This window comes from Crinia signifera, chromosome 3 (genome assembly GCF_055691185.1).
Source record: "Crinia signifera chromosome 3, ASM5569118v1, whole genome shotgun sequence".
Lineage (NCBI taxonomy): Eukaryota > Metazoa > Chordata > Amphibia > Anura > Myobatrachidae > Crinia > Crinia signifera.
Window position 1 is genome coordinate 78,213,923 of NC_139219.1, and position 23,633 is coordinate 78,237,555.

At 44.4% G+C, this 23,633-nt stretch overlaps 1 protein-coding gene across 1 annotated transcript in view; it reads left to right on the plus strand.

The window, feature by feature from the left end:
- HEATR5B (HEAT repeat containing 5B) overlaps positions 1-23,633 on the plus strand; it is a 66,552-nt gene that overhangs the window by 9,251 nt on the left and 33,668 nt on the right. Inside the window, exons 3-16 of the mRNA XM_083176096.1 lie at positions 2,630-2,841; positions 6,614-6,722; positions 8,400-8,549; positions 8,874-9,045; positions 9,641-9,798; positions 10,809-11,058; positions 11,170-11,325; positions 11,431-11,681; positions 14,136-14,247; positions 14,469-14,621; positions 14,769-14,868; positions 15,677-15,786; positions 16,604-16,767; positions 17,026-17,201. Of these exons, the coding sequence (XP_083032222.1) occupies positions 2,630-2,841; positions 6,614-6,722; positions 8,400-8,549; positions 8,874-9,045; positions 9,641-9,798; positions 10,809-11,058; positions 11,170-11,325; positions 11,431-11,681; positions 14,136-14,247; positions 14,469-14,621; positions 14,769-14,868; positions 15,677-15,786; positions 16,604-16,767; positions 17,026-17,201 (2,273 nt within the window). The remainder of the gene's footprint in view (positions 1-2,629; positions 2,842-6,613; positions 6,723-8,399; positions 8,550-8,873; positions 9,046-9,640; positions 9,799-10,808; positions 11,059-11,169; positions 11,326-11,430; positions 11,682-14,135; positions 14,248-14,468; positions 14,622-14,768; positions 14,869-15,676; positions 15,787-16,603; positions 16,768-17,025; positions 17,202-23,633) is intronic.

Genomic DNA, 23,633 nt, shown 5'->3' on the forward strand with positions numbered 1-23,633 from the left:
GCCCACTAAATCTAAATATTCCTCATTGTTTTTCTCTAAATCCTGTTGGCAAAATCATTGTCATGGGATTGTGTTTTTAGATATAAAACTTGGGCAGCACTCTGCTATATCTGGGGAAAGGTGTGTAATTCACACCACTGTTGCGGTTCATTTGAACATGATTTCTTTTTGGAACTTCTGTCCATACTAAGACAGTGTTGGTTGAAAATTAACATATAGTTCTGCGTTATAATAGTTTCTCTGAGCATTATGTATAATCCCTTCCTATTGCGTGGTTGGCAACTAAGGGGCCGATCCTCTTATGTCGCTGCTCACTAGGACAAGCAAGACTACCTTTTAAAACCTAAGGGTTGTATTAGGATCTTCTCCATACTAATAACAAATCTGGAGAGGGGTAACAGAAAAATGGTCTCAGGATTTCTCTATAGAAGTTACTAGAAGTTTATAACCAAACCTCTAACACAGTGTGGTCTGTATATCAGCACTGATATGCAAACCAGACCTGTGCTAGAAACACCACAGCAGACAGCAACAACCGAGGCAGGGAACAGGAACTGTATGGGTTTTCAAAGATGGCTGGTGCTAAAATGAGCACTAAAACTTATACCTTACATATTCAAGGTATTGTGGGATTCTGGCATCTGCATTCTCCCAGGTGTCGGCCTACCGGCACTGGTGACCATGGAATCCTTGTAGGTTTGAGAAAAACTCATTTTAAAAGTTGACAGTAGTCATGGTAACTTGTAGTGATTTTCAGCTTGTATAAACTACACAAATTGTTTCCTATGGGTTTACACTTTAATATTTCCATTAATTTCACTGGGGTGTATTCATTGGCATGTATTCAATGCTCCTATGTCGCCGTAAATAACGGTGAGAGTGCATGTTTTTTGGAGAGTGGTGAACTTTTCTCTCCTATTTTGTGCTTCCCTGTATTCAGCTCTGTTGCTTCTCCAAAAATATTTTGCTAAGCTAACTCAGTTCACCCTGCACTTCTCCCCATTTCTGTTCAATGGGGATTTTAGTGTCTCTCTCCAAAAGTGTATTCAATGCACAAATTGCGAGTCCTGCTGGTTTCTTTTTTTAGAGCAGTTCTCCATTTTTCCCTCGGCATCTTTTTTAGGTGAACTGTAAGGTTATCTTTCTTAAAGTTGTTATTTTTTTTTGTTTTTTTATGGCTTATAAATTAAAAAAAATGTACTCTAATGTATTTATTGCAAGTGCCATAATGCTGTACTTCTATATTAATTTATTTGGAATTAATAAGTTATTTTAATGGTAACCAATAAGAAATCATTTTGGAATGCTCCTAGTAATTTCCCATGCTTCCTCACCTAACCCCCAAACAGGCTTTTAAACACACTAACAATTATACAATAAATTAAATAAAAACACAGGGCAAAGAAACAATGCTAAAAGCACAACACAAGGATAAAGGCCAAACAGAACAAAATACACCCGTCTGCACAAACCCAATGAATTAAATAGTCACACAGCCATTTGTTGTAAAATAAATACTGAACAAAACATTTACCTTTCTAAACCTTTGTAAAAAAATACAAGTGCACAAATGTGAGGAACACGCTGCTGAGAATATCCCAGTCTGACCAGCTCACGTGGAGAGCAGGAGATAACAGATGTCTCCAGTTACAGCTCTCCCATTTGAACTCGCATAATTATGCTAAGTTCGCAAAAGGGGTCGGCGAGCTGGCCACACGTTGAACATACCTCCCAACTTTTGAAGTTGGGAGGTCGGGACATTCGCGCGGCGAAGCCGCGCGCTCGCTCCCGAAAAAGGGGGCGCGACCTCGAGAAAAGGGGGCATGGCCTCATGGGGTGACGCGAACTCCGGCCACGCCCCCGTTTTCGCCGCTCGTCGGCGCTAAATAGACGCCATGCGCACAGCGTCTATTCTCGGCAAGCTGGGGGGGCTCCCAACTGTCCCCCGACACCGCGGGACAATGGTGGCCCCGGGCGGGACGCGGGAACGTCCCCGAATATCGGGACGTTCCCGCGGAAAGCGTGACAGGTATGGGAGGTATGCGTTGAATACTGAGGAAGTCAGAAATGAGGAGATAAAAAAAAGTGGTGAGCACTTCAGCGAGATCACAGGGACACAGAACAGTGAGCGGTGAGCCAGACTCTCAAAAAAACATTGAATACTCCTTGCGGTCGGCGAGGGTTTTTTATGCCGAGGATGGCTTGTTTTTGGCTAGGATCGCCAAAAACAAGCCATCCTTGCCATTTAAACCCCTCGCCGGTTGCTCGCCTTATTCTATGTTCCAGGGGAATCCTCACCGTCAGAGGATGGCGGGGTTTGGTTCCTATACCCGCTGCATATACCGCGAGCCTCGCCGTTCTCACGGCTGCACACACCGTTTACTTACTTTTTACAGATAGCGAGGTGGAAATGGCGTGTGCCGGGGGTCAGTTGAATACTGAGGGCTGGCTTTGACAGCGAGCAATCGGCACTGCTCTTTGGCATCGAATATATTTTCTCCTGTTTTCGTTTTTTTTTTATCTTTTATTATTTTTATTCTAGACTGCACTTCAATTAACATTTTGTAATAACTATACATCTGAATGTAATTTTATAATAGTTTCTCATGTTTTTTTTTTTTCTTTACAGACTGACATCAAAGAGAACCAGAAAAAACTTGTGGAACAGCTTACTGGGCTCATAAGCAGCTCCCCTGGACCACCCACCCGCAAGCTGCTCGCCAAGAATCTCGCCACTCTCTATAGTATTGGGGACACCTACACTGTCTTCCAAACACTGGATAAATGCAATGAAATGATAAAGAGCAAAGATGACACTGCTGCCTATCTACCAACCAAGCTGTAAGTCTTGAAGTATGGAGATTTAGGTTTGATGTACTCTTTGGATATGAAGATAATAAATAGTAGTGCACAGTATGCAGTGTTCGCGAAAACCCTCAAAAAACATGGGTCCCTGGGACCCTTCACTTATAAAAATTGGGGTCCTACCGGACCTTTTCTGGGTCCCAACAGAAATGAAGGTTCTAAATATCTAACAACTTAAACAGAAAGAAAGGTAAAACTGTTTTGTAAAGCAGTACTGCTTTGGGGGGACAAAATGACGTCAGTACCAACACCGGCATCCTGACTACTGCCAGGAGATCAGAGCTGGCATCAGTGTAGATACAGGCGCCAGGATCCTAACTGCCAGGATGCTGAATGCGAGTATGCTGGGGCAGGTTGGGGTTGAGGAAGGAGAGTTTAGGTACTAAGGGTAGGCAAGGTTAGGGTTAGGCGCTGTGGGACCCACACTGTACAGGGTCTTCTAGGGGCACACTGACATACACATAATGTACAGGGTCTAGGGGCACACTGACATACACACATACTATACAGGGTCTAGGGGCACACTGACACACTGTACAGGGTATAGGGGCACACTGACATACACACATACTATATAGGGTCTAGGGGCACACTGACACACTGTACAGGGTATAGGGGCACACTGACATACACACATACTATACAGGGTCTAGGGGCACACTGACACACTGTACAGGGTATAGGGGCACACTGACATACACACATACTGTACAGGGTCTAGGGGCACACTGACACACTGTACAGGGGCACACTGACATACACACATACTATACAGGGTCTAGGGGCACACTGACACACTGTACAGGGTATAGGGGCACACTGACATACACACATACTATACAGGGTCTAGGGGCACACTGACACACTGTACAAGGTATAGGGGCACACTGACATACACACATACTATACAGGGTCTAGGGGCACACTGACACACTGTACAGGGGCACACTGACATACACACATACTATACAGGGTCTAGGGGCACACTGACATACACATAATGTACAGGGTCTAGGGGCACACTGACATACACACATACTATACAGGGTCTAGGGGCACACTGACACACTGTACAGGGTATAGGGGCACACTGACATACACACATACTATACAGGGTCTAGGGGCACACTGACACACTGTACAGGGTATAGGGGCACACTGACATACACACATACTATACAGGGTCTAGGGGCACACTGACACACTGTACAGGGTATAGGGGCACACTGACATACACACATACTGTACAGGGTCTAGGGGCACACTGACACACTGTACAGGGTATAGGGGAACACTGACATACACACATACTGTACAGGGTCTAGGGGCACACTGACACACACACTGTACTTGGGTCTAGGGGTACATTGGCACACACACACACACACACACACACACACTATTCTAAAGGCACACTGACACACATAAAGGGACCAGAGGCCTGCCTCCCCCATCGACGAACAGGAATAGAAGAAGTACCTATTTGCTGGTCTGCCCTATGGGTGACCCTGGACGAGGAGCGTGTTCGCAGCGGTGCTTTCTTCAGTGGGGCCGGGGAGCACATTTTGTGCTTCATCCGGATGCAGAACTTGGTGGGCTGGCAGGGGCTGCAAGCAGACAGGGGGATAGTCTCCGGTGCAAGTGGCGCGTGTTTAAGGCAGTGACTAGTGACGGGGGGGGGGGCAGCTTGGGCCCCATAGCCGCTGCATCCCCGGTAGTTATGCAGTGTCAGTCCCCCACATCATGTCATTCTATAACACCTGAGCCGACCTCAGTCCCACAACAAAAATCCAGCAGCTGCCTCACAGCGCAGGCTCACAGGCACCACTTCACTTTCCACCCCATAAGCTCCCACACATCCCAGCAATCATTAAGCAATGGCCTCTCCCTTCCCCCCAGCATGCCTCCTCCTCAGTCTCCACAGCACAGATAGTGTCACTGGCTTCACATCATTAGCCCCTGCCCCCACATGGTACATACCCGGTCATGGTGGTCAAGAGGACCCGGAGCTCCAGGAGGGGGTACGCACACTGAAGTGCTCAGCACGCAGGAATACAGCAGATTTGCCGTTCTCCCAGCAGCGGGTCTCCTTGGCGGAGCGGCAGCAGGTGTCCTGCGCGGCATCCTCCGCCGCTTCCACCCCTAACACGTTTGCACGCGCAGCACTGACTCCGCCCTGCGGCATGCTGTTGGCCTTTAAGATGGTCTCCTCCGCCGCCGCATCACCACAGAGTCAGCTATTGAGGATAACTCCTCCATAGAAATGCCGGGTCGGGCGGAGCGCGTCCCAGGGGACGCAGCCATCTTTCAAAAATGAGTCCCCGCTATGCAAAAGTGAGTAAAATACTCGCTATAGCGAGTATTTGCGAACCCTGAGTATGTATCGTCTACACTGCAAATACAGATTATGTAGACTGTGTGTTATGATAATGCAGTATAGAGCTCATTTTATTACCAATGCTTGTAAAATGGAATGTTCCGCATGCTTTATTGTCCTTCAGGCAAGCAATGATTTTTTAAGTTGCTGCACAACTGAGCCGTATTAATTCCTCCAGCAGCCTAATTAGTGTGCTGAAAGGTGATCTCTCTCCTGGGGAAACAATTGCATGTGTCTCTGAGTACAGCCTGCAATATCTAGTCTGTCGATCAGTCTCCTGAGCAACCGCAACAGTTTCCATTGCATGTAACGTTACCGTGCCAGTGTTACAGCGCTCAGTGACTGAGAGGAATTCTGGCTGTTGTGCAGAGGTTTAAATCTTGATACTGTCCTACTTCCTGTGCTCACTTCAAAACGGGTATGGGTCATAGGGCGACAGTCATTAGGTCGAAAGGCATTAAGTGGACAATGGTCATCATGTCGTCATGAAAAAAGTCTACATACATTTTTCATGTTTTTTTTGGAGTCTATTTAGACTTAAGTCAACATAAACAGTATACTGTAAGTGTACCGCGTCCCCTCGCATGGCTGGCTTTGCTTGCCATGCTTCGGGCACGGTGCTTCGCTGCGCTCAGTACACTATTATATTCTCACTCAAAAAAAAATGAAAAAATGTTGACATTTTTTCATGTCGATCCTCTCTATGTTGACACAATGTGTGTATGTTGATCTATGTCATGTGTCGACCAATAGTGGTGGACCTAATGACTGTTGACCTATATTTTTACAGTAAGGTTGTCAACATGCATAAATTATTTCATACTTTACCATCCATGTGGACTTTGAGTGACCCGTAGCATGGCAAACAAAGCAATACACCATGGGTCCTCAAACTGCGGCCCTCCAGATGTTGTGAAACTACAAATCCCAGCATGCCTTGCCACAGTTTTGCTTTAAGGGAGTGTTAAAACTGTGGCAAGGCATGCTGGGATTTGTAGTTTCACAACATCTGGAGGGCCGCAGTTTGAGGACCCATGCAATACACTAATTGGGAGTCCACGGGCGCAGGTATTGACATTAACACCAAAAAAAAACAACTAAAAAGACTCATGTCGACTTTTTCATGTGTCAACTTTTGTCCATGTCAACTTACTGACTGTCTATCTCGACACTATCGACCATTTGATCCATGATGGTAAATTAACATCAGGAAGATGTTCTCTGCAATGTTTCTATGCAGGGTTTTCAGAAACTGGACTGTTTTAGATGGGAAATCTCTTTCACAAGCATTGCACTCAGTACTGACTTACTATTAATGAGGAGTCACCGTTCACTAAGCACTGGCTGTGACTGTGTCTGTCTGCTTTCTAGGGCGGCTGTTGCGTGTGTCGGAGCATTTTATGAAAAGATGGGCAGGATGTTGGGCAGCTCATTTCACGACACTGTAAATAATCTTCTAAAGTCCCTGAAAAGTGCAGAGGTAAGTGACCTTCGCCATCTGTGCATGTTACACTACCAACATTACTACTACTAAGATACCGTGTTTAACCTTTTATTAAAGATGTTGTAAAGATGTCAGTAGTAGTGTGTCTGTTTATTCATCTGCATGGCCATCATTTAAAAGTGCATGGCTGAAATATTTGTAGATGCAGTCAGTGCACTAGTTTCCGAATCGTTCTCTGCTGTGTGACCCGTGTCTGTCACCCTCTTCCCTCATGTGCTTCTCTTTCAATCTCTAATCCTACATCGCTATCTCCTAACCAACACCTAACCTTTGGGTTTGGCCACCCTGCTGCTTATTTGGGTACTATGACTGCTGCTGTAGAAATGTTTATAAACCTTGTCTGTGTTCTGCAATGTTTTCTACTGTAAAGCTGGGAACACACTATACAATGTGTGCCCATCTTGGCATTGGCAGCATTGGGACCCGGTAGGGGAGCTGGCACTGGCAAGTGCCTACACACTTGCAGATGTAGGTAACACTAGAGCGACGGCAGGGGACATACTGCATTTGGCAGCATTTCCCTCCCTGACCACATCCACCGTTGGCCCTGCATGTAAGGCCGATGGGAAAATGATGCAGGAGCACACAAGGTCGAAGACATAGCAGGTACATACTAGATGATGTGTATGATATGGCAGTCTGAGCTTGTGACATATCGTCTAGGGCAGGGGTGGGCAATTATTTCAGCTGGGGGTGCCGCTTCACACTTCCAGCAAATATTCAAGGGCCGCACTCCAGAAATAAGAAGTGTGGTCACTCAACAGGAGGTGTGTCTTTGAATGTATTGTAGCTCACCATATACCCCTTTTACACATAATGTAACACAATAGTAGGCCCTTTATACTTGCCCCTTATATATTATGCAGCACAGATTGAGCCAAAAATTCAATGCCACACTGAATAACAGGACACCACAGGCTGCTCAACCTGTATAATAACCACACATGCTGCTCCCCTTGTATTATAATTATAATAATAATATCAATAACAACAAGACATAGCCGGCTGCTCCCCCTTTATAATAACAGGACATAACAGGCTGCTACTCCCCCTGCATAATAACAGGAGGACACCACAGGCTGCTCCTCCTGCATAACACCAGGAAACCACAGGCCTGCTCCCCCTGCATAATCATTACAGTGGATACCGCAGGCTGCAGAAATACATTTGTGATTGACCTGTGTGGTGTCTGTGCCTTTGATGTTTCGGCGGCCTCCGAGTCCAGGTCCGTGCGTACTGCACTGCCACGGCTCCGAGTCCCACCTCTCTGCCCTGCTTTCCCACGCTGCTGCCACAGCCTTGCTCAACCTCCATCCTCCACCCGCCGGCTCTTGCAGATGCATAGGTGTTCCCCTTCCCTGTGTGCTGTGCAGTGTGGGGGCAAAACCAACATGCAACTCTCAATCAAAGCAGCACAGCATCTCACAGGACTGGCTCTTTCGCTCCGCCCTGCCCACCACACAGTGTGTCACTCACATCACAAGAGGAGGGAGGAAATACCCCGACTCTTTTCAGTGGCGGCTGCAGCAGCACAGGTTGGGACTGCTGTACCGCAATGACAAGCGGCTCAGCCTGTCGGGCCACTTGTCATTGAGCTACAGGTTTAAGCGGCGTGTCGTCTAGACCTTTGGTAATTTTGTGTGTCTTGTCCAGTCGCAGGGACGCAGCGAAATCTTAATGAGTCTGCAGAAAGTGCTTAATGGTCTTGGAGGGGCTGCAGCTTCAAGCCACAGGGACATCTACAAAAATACCCGATCCTTTTTGACAGACAGGTCTATGGCCGTCCGGTGTGCTGTAGCCAAGGTAAGTGGCAGTGGTTATATGCTCCTCACATAGTTTTTGTGTGTACAGTATTTTGTAGTTATACCACTGATACATAGATTATGGTCGTCTACTGTTAACTTACTGTGATACACAAAACATCCCTAAAATATGCAGCACTATAGCAATTAAGGCGAGTCTCGCATGTTACACCCCGTTTTGTGAAAAGGGTTCCACTTTTTTGTTTTTCTGTAGTGGAGGAACACGTTGTAATAATATTTGTGGTAGGAAACCTTTGGAAGTAGGAGCATGGATTAAAAATGAAAGTACATCTACTTTACAGCAACCATTTGTATGTTTTCTCAGTGCTTGCTGGAGCTACAGAGTGAGGCTGTATTCATGTGGACCGCAGAGCTGGAGAACGTAGCAACGCTTTGTTTCAAAGCCCTAGAAGGTTCTAACTATGGCGTCAGAGTTGCGGTGTCTAAACTTCTGGGGACGGTTATGGCTACGGCATTGATGCCAAAACAGGCAGCAGGTAGGTTTTACAGCAATTCTGCTAACAATACAAATAGCTCTGGCTGCTTCTGAAGTCTTTCTGCTGCTGCATAATATGGGCAGTGTTTGGGAAAACCCTGGTGCCACCCCACCACTCGCCACTCATGCTGGCAGAATGGTTTACTCTTCAGATTGGAGGTATGGTGATTAGCTATGACATCATATCCTGGCTGTACAGCATGAATGAGGAACAGGAACTGACAGCTCTACCTGTAAGAAACTGTTGCTTGCCTGTTCTGCCAGTGCCCGAGTTGGCAGATTGGGGAAATCAATGTTGTCCATTCTCTGATTCTGACCAAAAATTGATTGGCCTTGGAGAGTCTGGGATTTAAAAATTAGGTTTTTGACTATTTTCTGCTAGATTGTCAATAACTAGGCACCTACCATCCGTTTGCATCCTAGGCCTGCACTGTGTTTTGTAACCATGTGGCTTTAAATGTGTTCTAGTGTTGCCACTTTTCTTTGGGTACTGTGTAACTTCAGTTCTATGTTTACTGAAAATTCAGCATTTCTATATTGCTTCTATAGTTTCTCTACCTGCCATCATTTGGAGTGTGTTCTTTTTTTTGCTACAGTGATGCGTCAGAATGTGAAGAAAGCAACATTAGAAGAGGTACTGGAGTTGATGGCTACCGGATTTCTGCGTGGGGGCTCTGGGTTCCTTAAGAGTGGAGGAGAAATGCTAAAAGGTGGAGGATCGATCAGTCGTGAAGTGCGTGTTGGTGTGACACAGGTCAGTCCTAGTCCTCGTTTATTTTATGAGGTCTACAGACTTTTATAAATGAAGAAAAAAAGAAAAACCGCGCTAGTCCAGAGATACATCTTAAAATATTTTACTAATCAAGAACACAATAATTTACACAAATCGCCGGCTGGTAAATTAATAAACATACAATAAATTCAAATAAAATTCCACACAATCGCTTTGACAACAAGTATCGTTGAGGTAGTGCTAAAGCTTTTTCGTTAGTATAGCAAGAAAAACAGCTGTTAGTTCTACTTGAATACATTTGTTAGCGTAACCGATTTTTTTTTTACTCCGTAACTCTATATAAAATATATAAAGTGGTTATAAGTAAATAGCCAGTCCGTTAGCTCTCTCACAGCTAATTATTAGTTTATTATGGATAGCTCAGAAATCAATGGGATGCATGGTTAGTAGTTTATGAATAAACAGACATTGAGTATTTGTAAAAAATTGGTTAATGAGCTCCTGTGAGCTCTAACATGCCAACCTCACTTTAGCTGCAGTGCTTGGTCTCGTCCAGACCCTGGTAGCCCGGCTGCTGGTTCAGTGTGGGAAGTGTGCAGCCCTTCAGGGTTCTTCCACGGGACGACAAGCGGGTGGCAGTGGTTCAAGAAAACAGTCCTTTTTACACGTTTCTCCGCCTTGTTTATCGGCGCTTCCTTTCTAAGGAATGGTGAAAAAGGTCTGTGTGGTATTGCTGCAACCGTAAAGAGGAAACAACACATATAACATGGTGGTTTGAGTCCTAGTGTCAACCGTTATTGGGGTGACCGTGTCTAAGTCGATATTGACTAGGCCAACACGAGGCAAATTTGGACAAAAGAAAAGGTCAGCATTTATTTTGTATTTTATTGTAGACCACATGGATGGTAAAACATAAAAAAAAATAATAATCTTGAAATACTGTTAATAAGAGGTTGGTAGTGAAACACTAGGAACAGCATAATAATGAATATGTTTGTATTGCTGAAACATTGACTTTATTTTTATTACAGGCATATGTGGTATTTGTCACAGCTTTAGGGGGACAGTGGCTGGAGCGCAATTTTGCCACGTTCCTCTCTCACGTTCTGGACCTTGTGTCCCATCCACGAGCCACTCAGACACATGTGGAAGCAGTGTACTCCCGCAGATGTGTGTCCTTTATTCTGAGGGCCACTGTGGGCAGTTTGCTTGGGGAGAAGGCTCAGAACGCAGCAGCTAAAGAGATCTGCCAGGCCATCGGCAAACAAATGAAATCTGTGGGTAAGACTTTCTTTTTGTAATACATTTTTGTTGAATGTAACAGAAATTGCATTTGTAATACTTATAGCTATTTCTGTAATAACCTCGCCCCTTGTATTGGATATGTCGCAGAAGCTGTCGTGAATGACGCAAGTAATGAAAATAAAGTAGGCACCGCAGATGTTTCTGCCAGTCAGCATGTGATGGTGTGCGCCCTGCAGGAGCTGGGAAGCCTGGTTCAAAGCCTGAACTCCACCGCATCTCCTCTTATACAGGAGCCTTCAATAGGTAACTGTACATTTGCACAGAATACTTATAGGTATACTTGTGTTCTGTACTCTAATAATGCATATGTCTTGCGGGTACTTAGGACCTTTTTTTTCTTGTACTTAGGGCTCCTGGATACTGTGACCTCTGTGCTTCTTCACCCCAGCATGGCAGCCCGGCTTGCTGCAGCATGGTGTTTGCGCTGTGTTGCTGTAGCCCTACCCTTCCAGCTGACCCCACTCCTGGACAGGTGCGCTGAGAGGCTTAATAATCTGAAGAACTCCCCAGAAGCTGTTAGTGGTTACAGCTTTGCTATGGCTGCTTTGCTGGGAGGAGTACATCAGTGTCCCCTGGGAATTCCTCACTCAAAGGGGAAGGTGAGTAACTCTGACACTTGCACTATGTGACAAATGTGATTTCTGTAGAGTGCCTACACACACATGTTACTGACATTAGTACATAGGGGGAAACGGTCATATTGTCGACCACACTTAGGTCGACAGTCATTAGGTCAACACCGTTGGGTCGACATGTGGGAAGGTCGATAGGTGTCTAGGTCGACATAGGTGACGGTCGACATATCGTTAGGTCAACATGTTTTTTGTGCCGACAGGGGGTATTTCATGCTCTACCATCCACTAGGGCGTGGTGGAAGAATAAAATAGTGTGCCGAGCTCAGCGAGCGGCTGCTGTTGACTTCCAACTGTGTCCATGTCGACTGCATCGACATTCGGGTAAAAAAACCATGTCGACCTTCCAACCTGTCGAGCTTGTCGACCTTGCCACCTGTCAACCTTCTCACCTGTCGACCTAAGTGTGGTCAACAATATGATCCACACCCGTACATAGGTGGGGGTTCTAGGTACTATGTGGCTCATGTTTGGCTGCTTTAAGGTCCATTTAATATTTTTGGACTTCCAGTATCCATATATCTTTATACAGATCTTCTGGTTCCCCATTATTAGGAAGTATGACACTGAGTAAATGTTAGGGATCCTATAGGAGGGACCTTCATCAGGTTGGGTGTGATGGTCCTTTAAGTGTTCCCTAATTGTATTATTATTTGTGTCATTAATATACTTGTATTATCAGCTTAAAGGTGGGTACACACGGAACGATGTCGGAAGCGTTCCGACATCGTTAACGAGTGTATCAAATCGTTCATCGTGCTTACACACGGAACGATTGGATACACTTGACAAAAGATTTGTCTATGATCTTCCTGCATGCAGGAAAGATCATAGACCATCGTTAACGATTCACGGGTACGCGCATCGTTAACGATGCACGGAACGATTTGAACGATTGGTCGTTCCCATCGATCGGGAACGCCCACATCGGGCTTCAAATCTATCCGTGTATACCCAGCTTTAAGGTGCCCATTCACTTTTGCAAGGTATCTCATGCCTCCCTCGCATGCGATATCCTGCCAACTGCCCGCTGGAAAGCCGCCGTCTCCCGGGTGGAAGGATCACATGCGATACATTGTAGGCGCTCCTTTTGCATCCAATGTATCGCATGCTATCCCAGCAAGGGTAGCGGAATCGGAGATATCCTTAGTGCAGCCCTTGTGATTTCCAGCTACGATCCGATAGCCACAGGTCCGCGCATCGAAATTGGAGGTTAGGCACATACGTTTTGGGCACTGTTCACCCGATTTCTCGACCCAATGCAACAGAATTTAGACAACTAATCTGGGTAATCACAGTTGTTTTATTTAGTCAGCATCTTAATTGATCTGATACAGGGGTGTATATTGCATTGTTTCTAAGGGTATGCAATCATTTTGTGGGCACTCGGTATGTTGACAGTGAATATGCCGACATGGTTGTCCGTTAAATCATTTTAACGGTTTTTGCATTATAACATATGGGGCGAAATGAAATGCCGCCCGAGTTCGGCGGCAGTGTGGGATGTCCGCCAAACTCTGATGTTTTTTTAAAGGGAAATAAACTTACAAGGCAAAACCATGCCTTTATAAGTTAATTCCCTTAACAAAAAAAGTCAGAGTTCAGCGGACATCCCACACTGCCCCCGAACTAGGGCGGCATTAAATTCCGCCCATGATGTTTTTACAACGTTTGTTCTAATTCCAACCCTGTTAAAATGCTGTAACTGGCATTACAATAGTGTCTGCATAATACCCAGGGCTATTTTTGTGCAGGCTCTAGCAGGAACTGTGGCCCTTATTCTAATTCACTCTTTCTGACAAAATATTTGTTAGATGGACAAAACCATGTGCACTGCAGGTGAGGCAGGTGTTACTTGTGCAGAGATAATTAGATTTGGGTGGGGTTTTACACCTGCCTCACCTGCAGTGCAAATGGTTTTGTCCATCTAACAAATATTTTGTCAGAAAGAGTGAACTAGAATAAGGGCCACAGTTCCTGCTGGAGCCTGCACAAAAATAGCCCTGATAATACCACAATGTTCTTCTTCTGGCATAGTTACTGATTGTTAACAAAAGTTATGTATCCATTTCAGAGCTTCTTCATAGTAAACAGATTGGGGTAAATTTACTAAGATGCGAGTTCTACTCAAGATGGGGTGTTGCCCATAGCAACCAATCAGATTCTATCTATTATCTTCTTGAAGGGGCTATATAAATAAGAGGTTAAATCTGATTGGTTGCTATGGGCAAGATCCCATCTTCAGTAGAACTCCCATCTTGGTAAATAAACCCAATTATGTCCGGCTTTTCATGTCATTCTGAAATGTTCACTTGTTAAACCTTTACTGAAGAAGTGAATGTCTATGAAGTATTGTCGGGGCAGCCTTGTGCTTTCTGGGAAACCTTATTATATGAAGTGTACTTGTGCTCTGTCTTCCAGATGGTAGTGAGTATAGCTGAGGACCTGTTACGCACGGCATCCCAGAACAGCAGGCTGTCTCTGCAGCGCACTCAGGCTGGCTGGCTGCTGCTTGGGGCTCTGATGACATTAGGTATGTGTCATCTGACATCACACCATATGTATTTATTACCATTTCTTTACAAGACAGATTTGGAAATTGTGGATGGATGCCTGCTAGTTTTAGCTGCTTATACATACATAAATGTTAACATCACAATAGTCTACATATGCTTGCATGTCCAATGATAAATATTTGTACCGTAACTTGGAGGTACTTGTCTTCTTTTTCACCTGTACAATGTTCATTCACAGGCCCTTCCGTCGTACGCTACCATCTTCCAAAAATGCTTCTGTTGTGGAGAAATGTGTTTCCTCGTTCCCTGAAAGAGCTGGAGGCTGAGAAAGCTCGGGGAGACTCTTTCACCTGGCAGGTGACTCTGGAGGGCCGTGCTGGAGCACTGTGTGGTAAGAATCTGCTGTCATGAGGCATTCCATCTCCTCACCAGTAAATGGCCCCAAGCAATTGTTATTCTGATGTAATGTTAATTTACTTAGGCGCGTGCAGTTGTTTTACTTTTTTTAAACATGAAAACTTTCTTATCTACTTTCAAGCTATGCGCAGTTTTGTTGCTCATTGCCCCGAGCTGCTCACAGAGGACGTGATCAGGAAATTGATGACCCCCATTGAATGTGCTATGACGATGATGTCGCAGTAAGTATCACACACTGTGCATTGTATGGTGTGTGTGTATATATAATTTGAATAATAAAGTTCATACGATGTACTGTATGTCAAACGTGTTACACTTTAAGTGTTCCATTGTTGCTTTGAAATGCTTATTTCTTAAGAGGATTTCAACGTGTAAAATGAGTATTTATTTAAATGAGTTTACCTAAATTGACAAGTGAGCAGGAAGAAAGTGAATGGTAAACAGCTGATGGATGGAGAAAGCCGAAGGTGGAGAATGTGATGTGTGGGATAAAGATCAGTGGGGAAAGGAAAGAATGAGCGGATTGTGGAGGAGGAGAGTAAATACGGAAATGTAGGAGAAAGAGTTGCATATCAAACTGAAGAAAGGGTCGCTCTGAAAACACATATACTACACTAATAAAAAGTCTTAGGACGATTTTCCCTAGCCTGCATGCTGAGCGATGTAGTCTAGGGAAATCGCTCTTGAGCTTCCTGATGGCTAGATCGCCCATACACACATAGCTATGGTATTATAAATTACTATAAAAGTTAGTAGAATCCTAACTTTTAGTTAGTAGGCAGATATTTTTTTACAATTAAAGATTTAAGTCCAGTTGGCTTTCCTTTGGCCATGTGTGGGTTCTAAAATCGATGCTCCAACCTGCTTTTCTGGAATTCTAGAGGGACTGTTCTATGACATTCTTGCAGTAGTGTTTGTCCTGTGAACGCATACCTTTCCCAGAAATGCCGTCCTGTCTTGGACAGCATCGGTAAGCTGTGAAATGCTCTGTGTCAGCGTGTATGACAGGCTTGTCCTCTTCTCTTGCAGTATCATTTCTGTGATTAAAGCTCATGGAGCACACCTAAAAGCCAGTGCCGCAATGGTCCGTCTCAGACTCTATGATATACTAGCTCTGTTGCCTCCAAAAACATATGAAGGTGAGACCATTACGTTGTTATGGCCAGTTTGTACAATACATTTAATAGGAATTCAGGATGACTAGATTTAGGGAAATACATCATGTTTTGTGTGAAAAAAAAGAGTCTTAAAATTGAAGGAGTTACCAGTCTCTTACTTGTTTGGCCAGACAAAAAAAAGGTACATCACAAGGACCTGTGGTATGGTGTCCCCTGAGCATTGGAATTTGTGCAGATAGCACAGCTCTGCTTCGCAGGCTGGGGAGTAGGTGTAGATTGCCTTTTATGCAGGTTACTAGCGAGAGCCTCCTTGTATTCCAGATAATAGTAGATGTATTCCAGATAATATTAGATGTATTCCAGATAAGGTTAGATGGTAACGCGTTTTCCCGCCTCCTCGTTGGTATCAGCGGCTTCCTCAGATATAAAACACAATTTGCTTAACTTCATATTTTACATCTGAAGAAGAAACTTTTGTCCTATGGGTACCGTGAAATAATACTGATGTTTTAAGGTTCTGTGATTCCTACAAGTTTGGGAACCACTATCGGCAGTTTTATCTTTGTCCCATCTTGCACAATAATTGCATTCATTTTCATTAATATTATTACACCATAATGGTAGTACTCCTAAATACATGTTTTCTACATATGTACTACAAGTAAAAGCTTTACTCATTTAGGCTCCTTTTTTGTAATAAATTGGAACCACATATGTACAGTTTTGGATATTCTTAACTTTTTTTTTTTTTAATGTTCTAATGATTTTATCAACTTTGCTTCTCTAGCAGTTTAAAAGTCAATTCCTATAATTTCCCTTTTAACATTGCTATGTCTAGGAAACTTCAATGTGCTTCTACGTGAGCTGGTGGCAGAATTCACCTTGACCGACAACTCCTCCAACACTACTACGTCTTTACTGCGCTCCTTGTGTCACTATGATGACAGTGTTCTGCTGGGTTCCTGGCTGCAGGAGACGGACCACAAATCTATTGAGGACCAGGCAAGAAAGTTTAATGTTTTAGATATCGATTCTCTTTGCAATGTATTATATTAATTGACACTAGTATTTGTGAATTATCTTTTGAAGCTTTTGACTTTTCTCAGAGTCCCAGCAATATTACGGATGTTTGGCCATACTGGCTATTATACAGATTCTATTTATGAAAGCACTATATTTTGGTATTTCACCAAGTTTGCCAGAAAATATGGTTGTGTGAAGATATTAAATATGGTTTCTAATTGAAAATATCTTGTGCAGCTTCAACCCAACAGCGCCTCTGGGAGTGGAGCTCTAGAACATGACCCGTCCTCCATTTACTTGCGCATCCCAGCTGGCGAGGCTGTGCCAGGGCCTCTTCCTCTTGGGGTTTCTGTAATTGATGCGTCTGTGGCTCTCTTTGGTGTGGTGTTTCCTCATGTGTCATTCAAGCACAGGTGAGTATTGTACAGATATTGTATTGTAATGATGTAAGCTGCTGCAAGCACCTGGGTTTTCCTGTTGTAAATCTGCTTGTAAATTGAAATGTTCCTTTAAGTCTGCAATTTACTATGTACAGTAATTTGAGGTGTGAGTGTGTATGTGTGTTAGGGGTCTATGTACTAAGTCTTGAAGGGAGGTAAAATGGGTGGAGATATAGTATCAGTCAATAAGCTTCTAACTGCAATGTTATAGACTTGTATGGGGAAATGACAGTTAGGAGCTTGTTGGTACTTTTTCTCTTGGTCCACTTTATCTTGCTCCAAGGCTTAACCCCTTCCCGACATTTGACGTACATTTACGTCATGGCCGGGATGTACTTCCCGACACATGGCATAAATGTACGTCATGACTTTAAACTGTCACTGCGTCTAGAGACGCAGTGACAGAGGGACGATGTCTGCTGTCCCTGACAGCAGACATGTCCCTGCATGCCCAGGGGGGGCTGCGATGCCGCCCCCCGTCGGCGATCGCTGTGATTGGCTGTTCAGTGTGAACAGCCATTCACAGCGTTTTCCTGTGTTACCAGCGAATCAGACGCTCGGTAACACAGGTGTCAATCACCACCGGGCGTCAGGGGGCATGAGGGGGTCATCGGTGACGATGACACCTCACCCCACCCTCACCCCACCTGCCCCCAAGGCTGTGATTGGTCCGTGGGACCCACGGACCAATCACAGCCAAGGCGCGACATTTAAACTAACGGTGACTGCGCTGCAGACGCCATTCCGGTCTGGAGTAGCGTGCAGAGCGGTCACCGTGCCTATCTGCCGTGATACTGACCTGATCCTTGCTAATACTTACCTGATCCTTGCAAATACCTTACCTGATTACCTGATCACTGCTTGTAGCGTGCTGGACGCTTCCTGGATCTGACTTCTTGGGACTTCCTGCTGCTGCTGCAGTGTGATAGAGAGATAGAGAGAGAGATAGAGAGAGATAGAGAGAGATAGAGAGATAGTGACAGAGAGAGCTATATTTTGTGTCTGCTACCCCCCCTTTTTGGGGGTGCAGGGTTTTTTTATATATATATAGTGCTGCTGCTGTAGTGTCATAGAGTGATAGATAGTGATAGATAGTGAGAGATAGAGAGATAGAGAGATTTGTGTCTGCTACCCCCCCTTTTTGGGGCTGCAGGTTTTTTTTTTATATATATATATATATAACTGTCAGTGCTGCTGCTGCAGTGTCATAGAGTGATAGATAGTGATAGATAGTGATAGATAGTGATAGATAGTGAGAGATAGAGAGATAGAGAGAGATAGTGACAGAGAGTGATAGAGAGTGTATATTTTGTGTCTGCTACCCCCCCTTTTTGGGGGTGCAGGTTTTTTAGTGTCCTAGAGTGAGAGATAGTGAGAGATAGTGAGAGATAGTGAGAGATAGTGCTAAATTTTGTGTCTGCTGCCCCCGCCTTTTGTGCTGATCACTATATCTGAGGTGATCAGCAACTTTTTGGGGGTGCAGAGGTTTTTTTTTTTTATATACCTGTCAGTTGCTGCCAGTTGCACCAAAGGTTGTGCACCTGCTGCCCCTCACTGGTAATCAGTGTCGCATCACTGATCACCTTTTTTTTTTTTTGTGGGGTCTTTTTTAAATTTTTTTTTTTACACACACTGTGATTTTGTGGGTGTCCTGTGGCCACTGTGCGCTGATCAGTGACGTACATCACTGATCAGCTTTTTCGGCACAGGGTTGATCTATTTTTTATTTTTTTTTGATCAAATTCCTGTTGCCTTTGAGCGCTGTTCAGTGACAGACGTTACTGACCAACATCTGTGCTCAATTTTTGGCGCAGGACCTTTTTTTTTTTTTAACCCCTTCAATTTTTTTTTTTAACCCCTTCAATTTTTTTTTTTTTTTAACCCCTTCAATTATTTTTTTTTGTATAAAGTATTTTTTTTTCTGCACTACATACACACTACACACTACATACCCCCCGGGTTGAAATAAAGTTTGTACCCCCCCCTACACTATACACGTGTTGAAACATTTCACTACCAGTAACACAAAAATAAAAATGGCATCCCAAATGTCATCGCAAATGTCATCCCAGTCATCCAGAAGAATGTATTCAGTGGAGGAGGCATATGCCATGCTTGCTTCTGATTCTGACACAGCCAGTGAGGCAAGCGGGGAATTTGAAGGATTCGTCTTAAGCTCCTCTTTCTCCTCTGGTGATGAGGGACCCCCTCAAAGACGCCCCCGTAGAGCAGCTGAGACCCCCCCCCCAATAATTGATCTCGTATGGACCCCACCACCAGACAATTTTGAGCCCCAGGTTCCTGAGTTTTTGGCCATGCCAGGAATCCAATTTGATTCCACAGGTCTCAGAGAAATTGACTTTTTCAAATTATTTTTCTCTGATGATTTTATAAATTTAATGGTGGACCAAACTAATTTATATGCCCAGCAGTTTATTGCTCAAAACCCCACGTCATCATTTGCTAGGTGGACCCCTGTAGATGCAGTAGAGATGATGACGTTTTGGGGTCTGGTGTTTCATATGGGCATAGTAAAAAAGCCAGAAATTAGGCAATATTGGAGTACAGATGTTCTGTACAGCACCCCATTTTACCGTATGGCCATGCCCCGGGCTCGATTTGAGACGATCCTTAAATTTTTGCATTACAACGATAATGCACAGTGCCCACCCAGAGATGATCCCACCTTTGACCGGCTATTCAAAGTCAGGCCGGTCATTGATCATTTCAGTGCCAAATTTGAAGACATGTACATCCCAGATAAATTCATTTGCATAGACGAGTCCCTTATACATTTTAAAGGAAGGGTTAAATTCCGCCAGTACCTTCCCAGTAAGAGGGCAAGGTATGGCATAAAAATGTATAAGCTGTGTGAAAGCACCTCAGGGTACACCCACAGGTTTAGGGTATATGAAGGGAAGGACTCAAGAATTGAACCGCCAGAATGCCCCCCCTCCCTCGTAGGTGTTAGTGGAAAAATTGTCTGGGATTTAGTGCACCCCTTCCTGGATAAAGGTTATCACCTCTATGTGGATAACTTTTACACCAGCATCCCCCTGTTTAAGGCCCTTGGTTCAAGAGGTACAGCAGCTTGCGGTACTGTGCGCAAGAACCAAAGAGGCCTCCCAAAAACGCACATTGCCCAAGTAATGAGAAGGGGTGGAAGCAGGGGAATATGCACCGAAAATATGTTGTTGGTCAAATATAAGGACAAGAGGGATGTCCTTATACTGACAACAATTCACGGAGACCGTACCACCTCCGTCCCTGTACGAGGTACCAGTACCCACACCTCAAAACCTAATTGTATCCTGGATTACAATAGGTACATGGGCGGAGTGGATCTTTCAGATCAGGTACTGAAGCCGTACAGTGCCCTGCGGAAAACAAAAATCTGGTACAAGAAGCTGGCCGTGTATATCATCCAGATGGCACTGTATAACGCTTACGTGCTATTCCGTTCTACCGGCCAGAGGGGGACATTTATGCACTTTCAAGAGGAAGTCATAAAGGGCCTAATATTTGGGAACCAGCAGGCAGAGGGCCCCAGTACTTCTAGTACTGGCCCCCGTATTGTACCAGGGCAGCATTTTCCTGATGAAATCCCCTCCACTGGAAAAAAGAGCAGGACACAAAAAAGGTGCAAAGTTTGCTATAAAAAGGGAATAAGAAAGCAAACTATTTTCCAGTGTGACACTTGCCCCGACAAACCCGGCCTATGTATAAAGGAGTGTTTTAAAATATACCACACATCTATGGATTATTAGGTTCATAATTTCACCGTGCTTCGGGGGTCTTGCTAATGCCACATAGCACCCACCATTCATTCCACCAGAATCTGAGCCGCAAAATCCAAAAATCACTCCTTCCCTTCTGAGTCCTGCCATGCACCCAACTGGTATTTTTTGGTCACATGTGAGGCATTGCCGTACTCGGGAGAAATTGGGGCACAGATTTTGGTGTGCTTTTTCTCCTTCATACCTTCTGAAAATGAAAAATTTTGAGCCAGAACTGCATTTTTGTGTAAAAAAATGTAATTTTTCATTTTCACTGCCCACTTGTATCAAAATTGGTGAAACCCCTGGGGGTTTGAAATGTACACTATACCCCTAGATGAATTCCCTGAGGGGTGTAGTTTGCAAAATGGGGTCACTTGTGGGGGGGTTCCACTGTATTGGTGCTTTGGGGGTCTTGCTAATGCGACATAGCACCCACCATCATTCCCCCAGAATTTGTGCTGCAAAATCCAAATATCACTCCTTCCCTTCTGAGTCCTGCCACTTTTTGGTCACACATGAGGCATTGCCGTACTCGGGAGAAATTGGGGCACAGATTTTGGGGTGCTTTTTCTCCTTCATACCTTCTGAAAATGAAAAATTTTGAGCCAGAACTGCATTTTTGTGTAAAAAAATGTAATTTTTCATTTTCACTGCCCACTTGTATCAAAATTGGTGAAACCCCTGGGGGTTTGAAATGTACACTATACCCCTAGATGAATTCCCTGAGGGGTGTAGTTTGCAAAATGGGGTCACTTGTGGGGGGGTTCCACTGTATTGGTGCAACATAGCACCCACCATTCATTCCACCAAAATCTGTGCTGCAAAATCCAAAAATCACTCCTTCCCTTCTGAGTCCTGCCATGAACCCAACTGGTATTTTTTGGTCACATGTGAGGCATTGCCGTACTCGGGAGAAATTGGGGCACAGATTTTGGGGTGCTTTTTCTCCTTCATACCTTCTGAAAATGAAAAATTTTGAGCCAGAACTGCATTTTTGTGTAAAAAAATGTAATTTTTCATTTTCACTGCCCACTTGTATCAAAATTGGTGAAACCCCTGGGGGTTTGAAATGTACACTATACCCCTAGATGAATTCCCTGAGGGGTGTAGTTTGCAAAATGGGGTCACTTGTGGGGGGGTTCCACTGTATTGGTGCTTGGGGGGTCTTGCTAATGCGACATAGCACCCACCAAAATTCCACCAGAATCTGAGCTGCAAAATCCAAAAATCACTCCTTCCCTTCTGAGTCCTGCCATGCACCCAACTGGTATTTTTTGGTCACATGTGAGGCATTGCCGTACTCGGGAGAAATTGGGGCACATATTTTGGGGTGCTTTTTCTCCTTCATACCTTCTGAAAATGAAAAATTTTGAGCCAGAACTGCATTTTTGTGTAAAAAATGTAATTTTTCATTTTCACTGCCCACTTGTATCAAAATTGGTGAAACCCCTGGGGGTTTGAAATGTACACTATACCCCTAGATGAATTCCCTGAGGGGTGTAGTTTGCAAAATGGGGTCACTTGTGGGGGGGTTCCACTGTATTGGTGCTTATGGGGTCTTGCTAATGCGACATAGCACCCACCAAAATTCCACCAGAATCTGAGCTGCAAAATCCAAAAATCACTCCTTCCCTTCTGAGTCCTGTCATGCATCCAACTGGTATTTTTTGGTCACATGTGAGGCATTGCCGTACTCGGGAGAAATTGGGGCACATATATTTTGGGGTGCTTTTTCTCCTTCATACCTTCTGAAAATGAAAAATTTTGAGCCAGAACTGCATTTTTGTGTAAAAAATGTAATTTTTCATTTTCACTGCCCACTTGTATCAAAATTGGTGAAACCCCTGGGGGTTTGAAATGTACACTATACCCCTAGATGAATTCCCTGAGGGGTGTAGTTTGCAAAATGGGGTCACTTGTGGGGGGGTTCCACTGTATTGGTGCTTGGGGGGTCTTGCTAATGCGACATAGCACCCACCAAAATTCCACCAGAATCTGAGCTGCAAAATCCAAAAATCACTCCTTCCCTTCTGAGTCCTGCCATGCACCCAACTGGTATTTTTTGGTCACATGTGAGGCATTGCCGTACTCGGGAGAAATTGGGGCACATATTTTGGGGTGCTTTTTCTCCTTCATACCTTCTGAAAATGAAAAATTTTGAGCCAGAACTGCATTTTTGTGTAAAAAATGTAATTTTTCATTTTCACTGCCCACTTGTATCAAAATTGGTGAAACCCCTGGGGGTTTGAAATGTACACTATACCCCTAGATGAATTCCCTGAGGGGTGTAGTTTGCAAAATGGGGTCACTTGTGGGGGGGTTCCACTGTATTGGTGCTTGGGGGGTCTTGCTAATGCGACATAGCACCCACCAAAATTCCACCAGAATCTGAGCTGCAAAATCCAAAAATCACTCCTTCCCTTCTGAGTCCTGCCATGCACCCAACTGGTATTTTTTGGTCACATGTGAGGCATTGCCGTACTCGGGAGAAATTGGGGCACAGATTTTGGGGTGCTTTTTCTCCTTCATACCTTCTGAAAATGAAAAATTTTGAGCCAGAACTGCATTTTTGTGTAAAAAATGTAATTTTTCATTTTCACTGCCCACTTGTATCAAAATTGGTGAA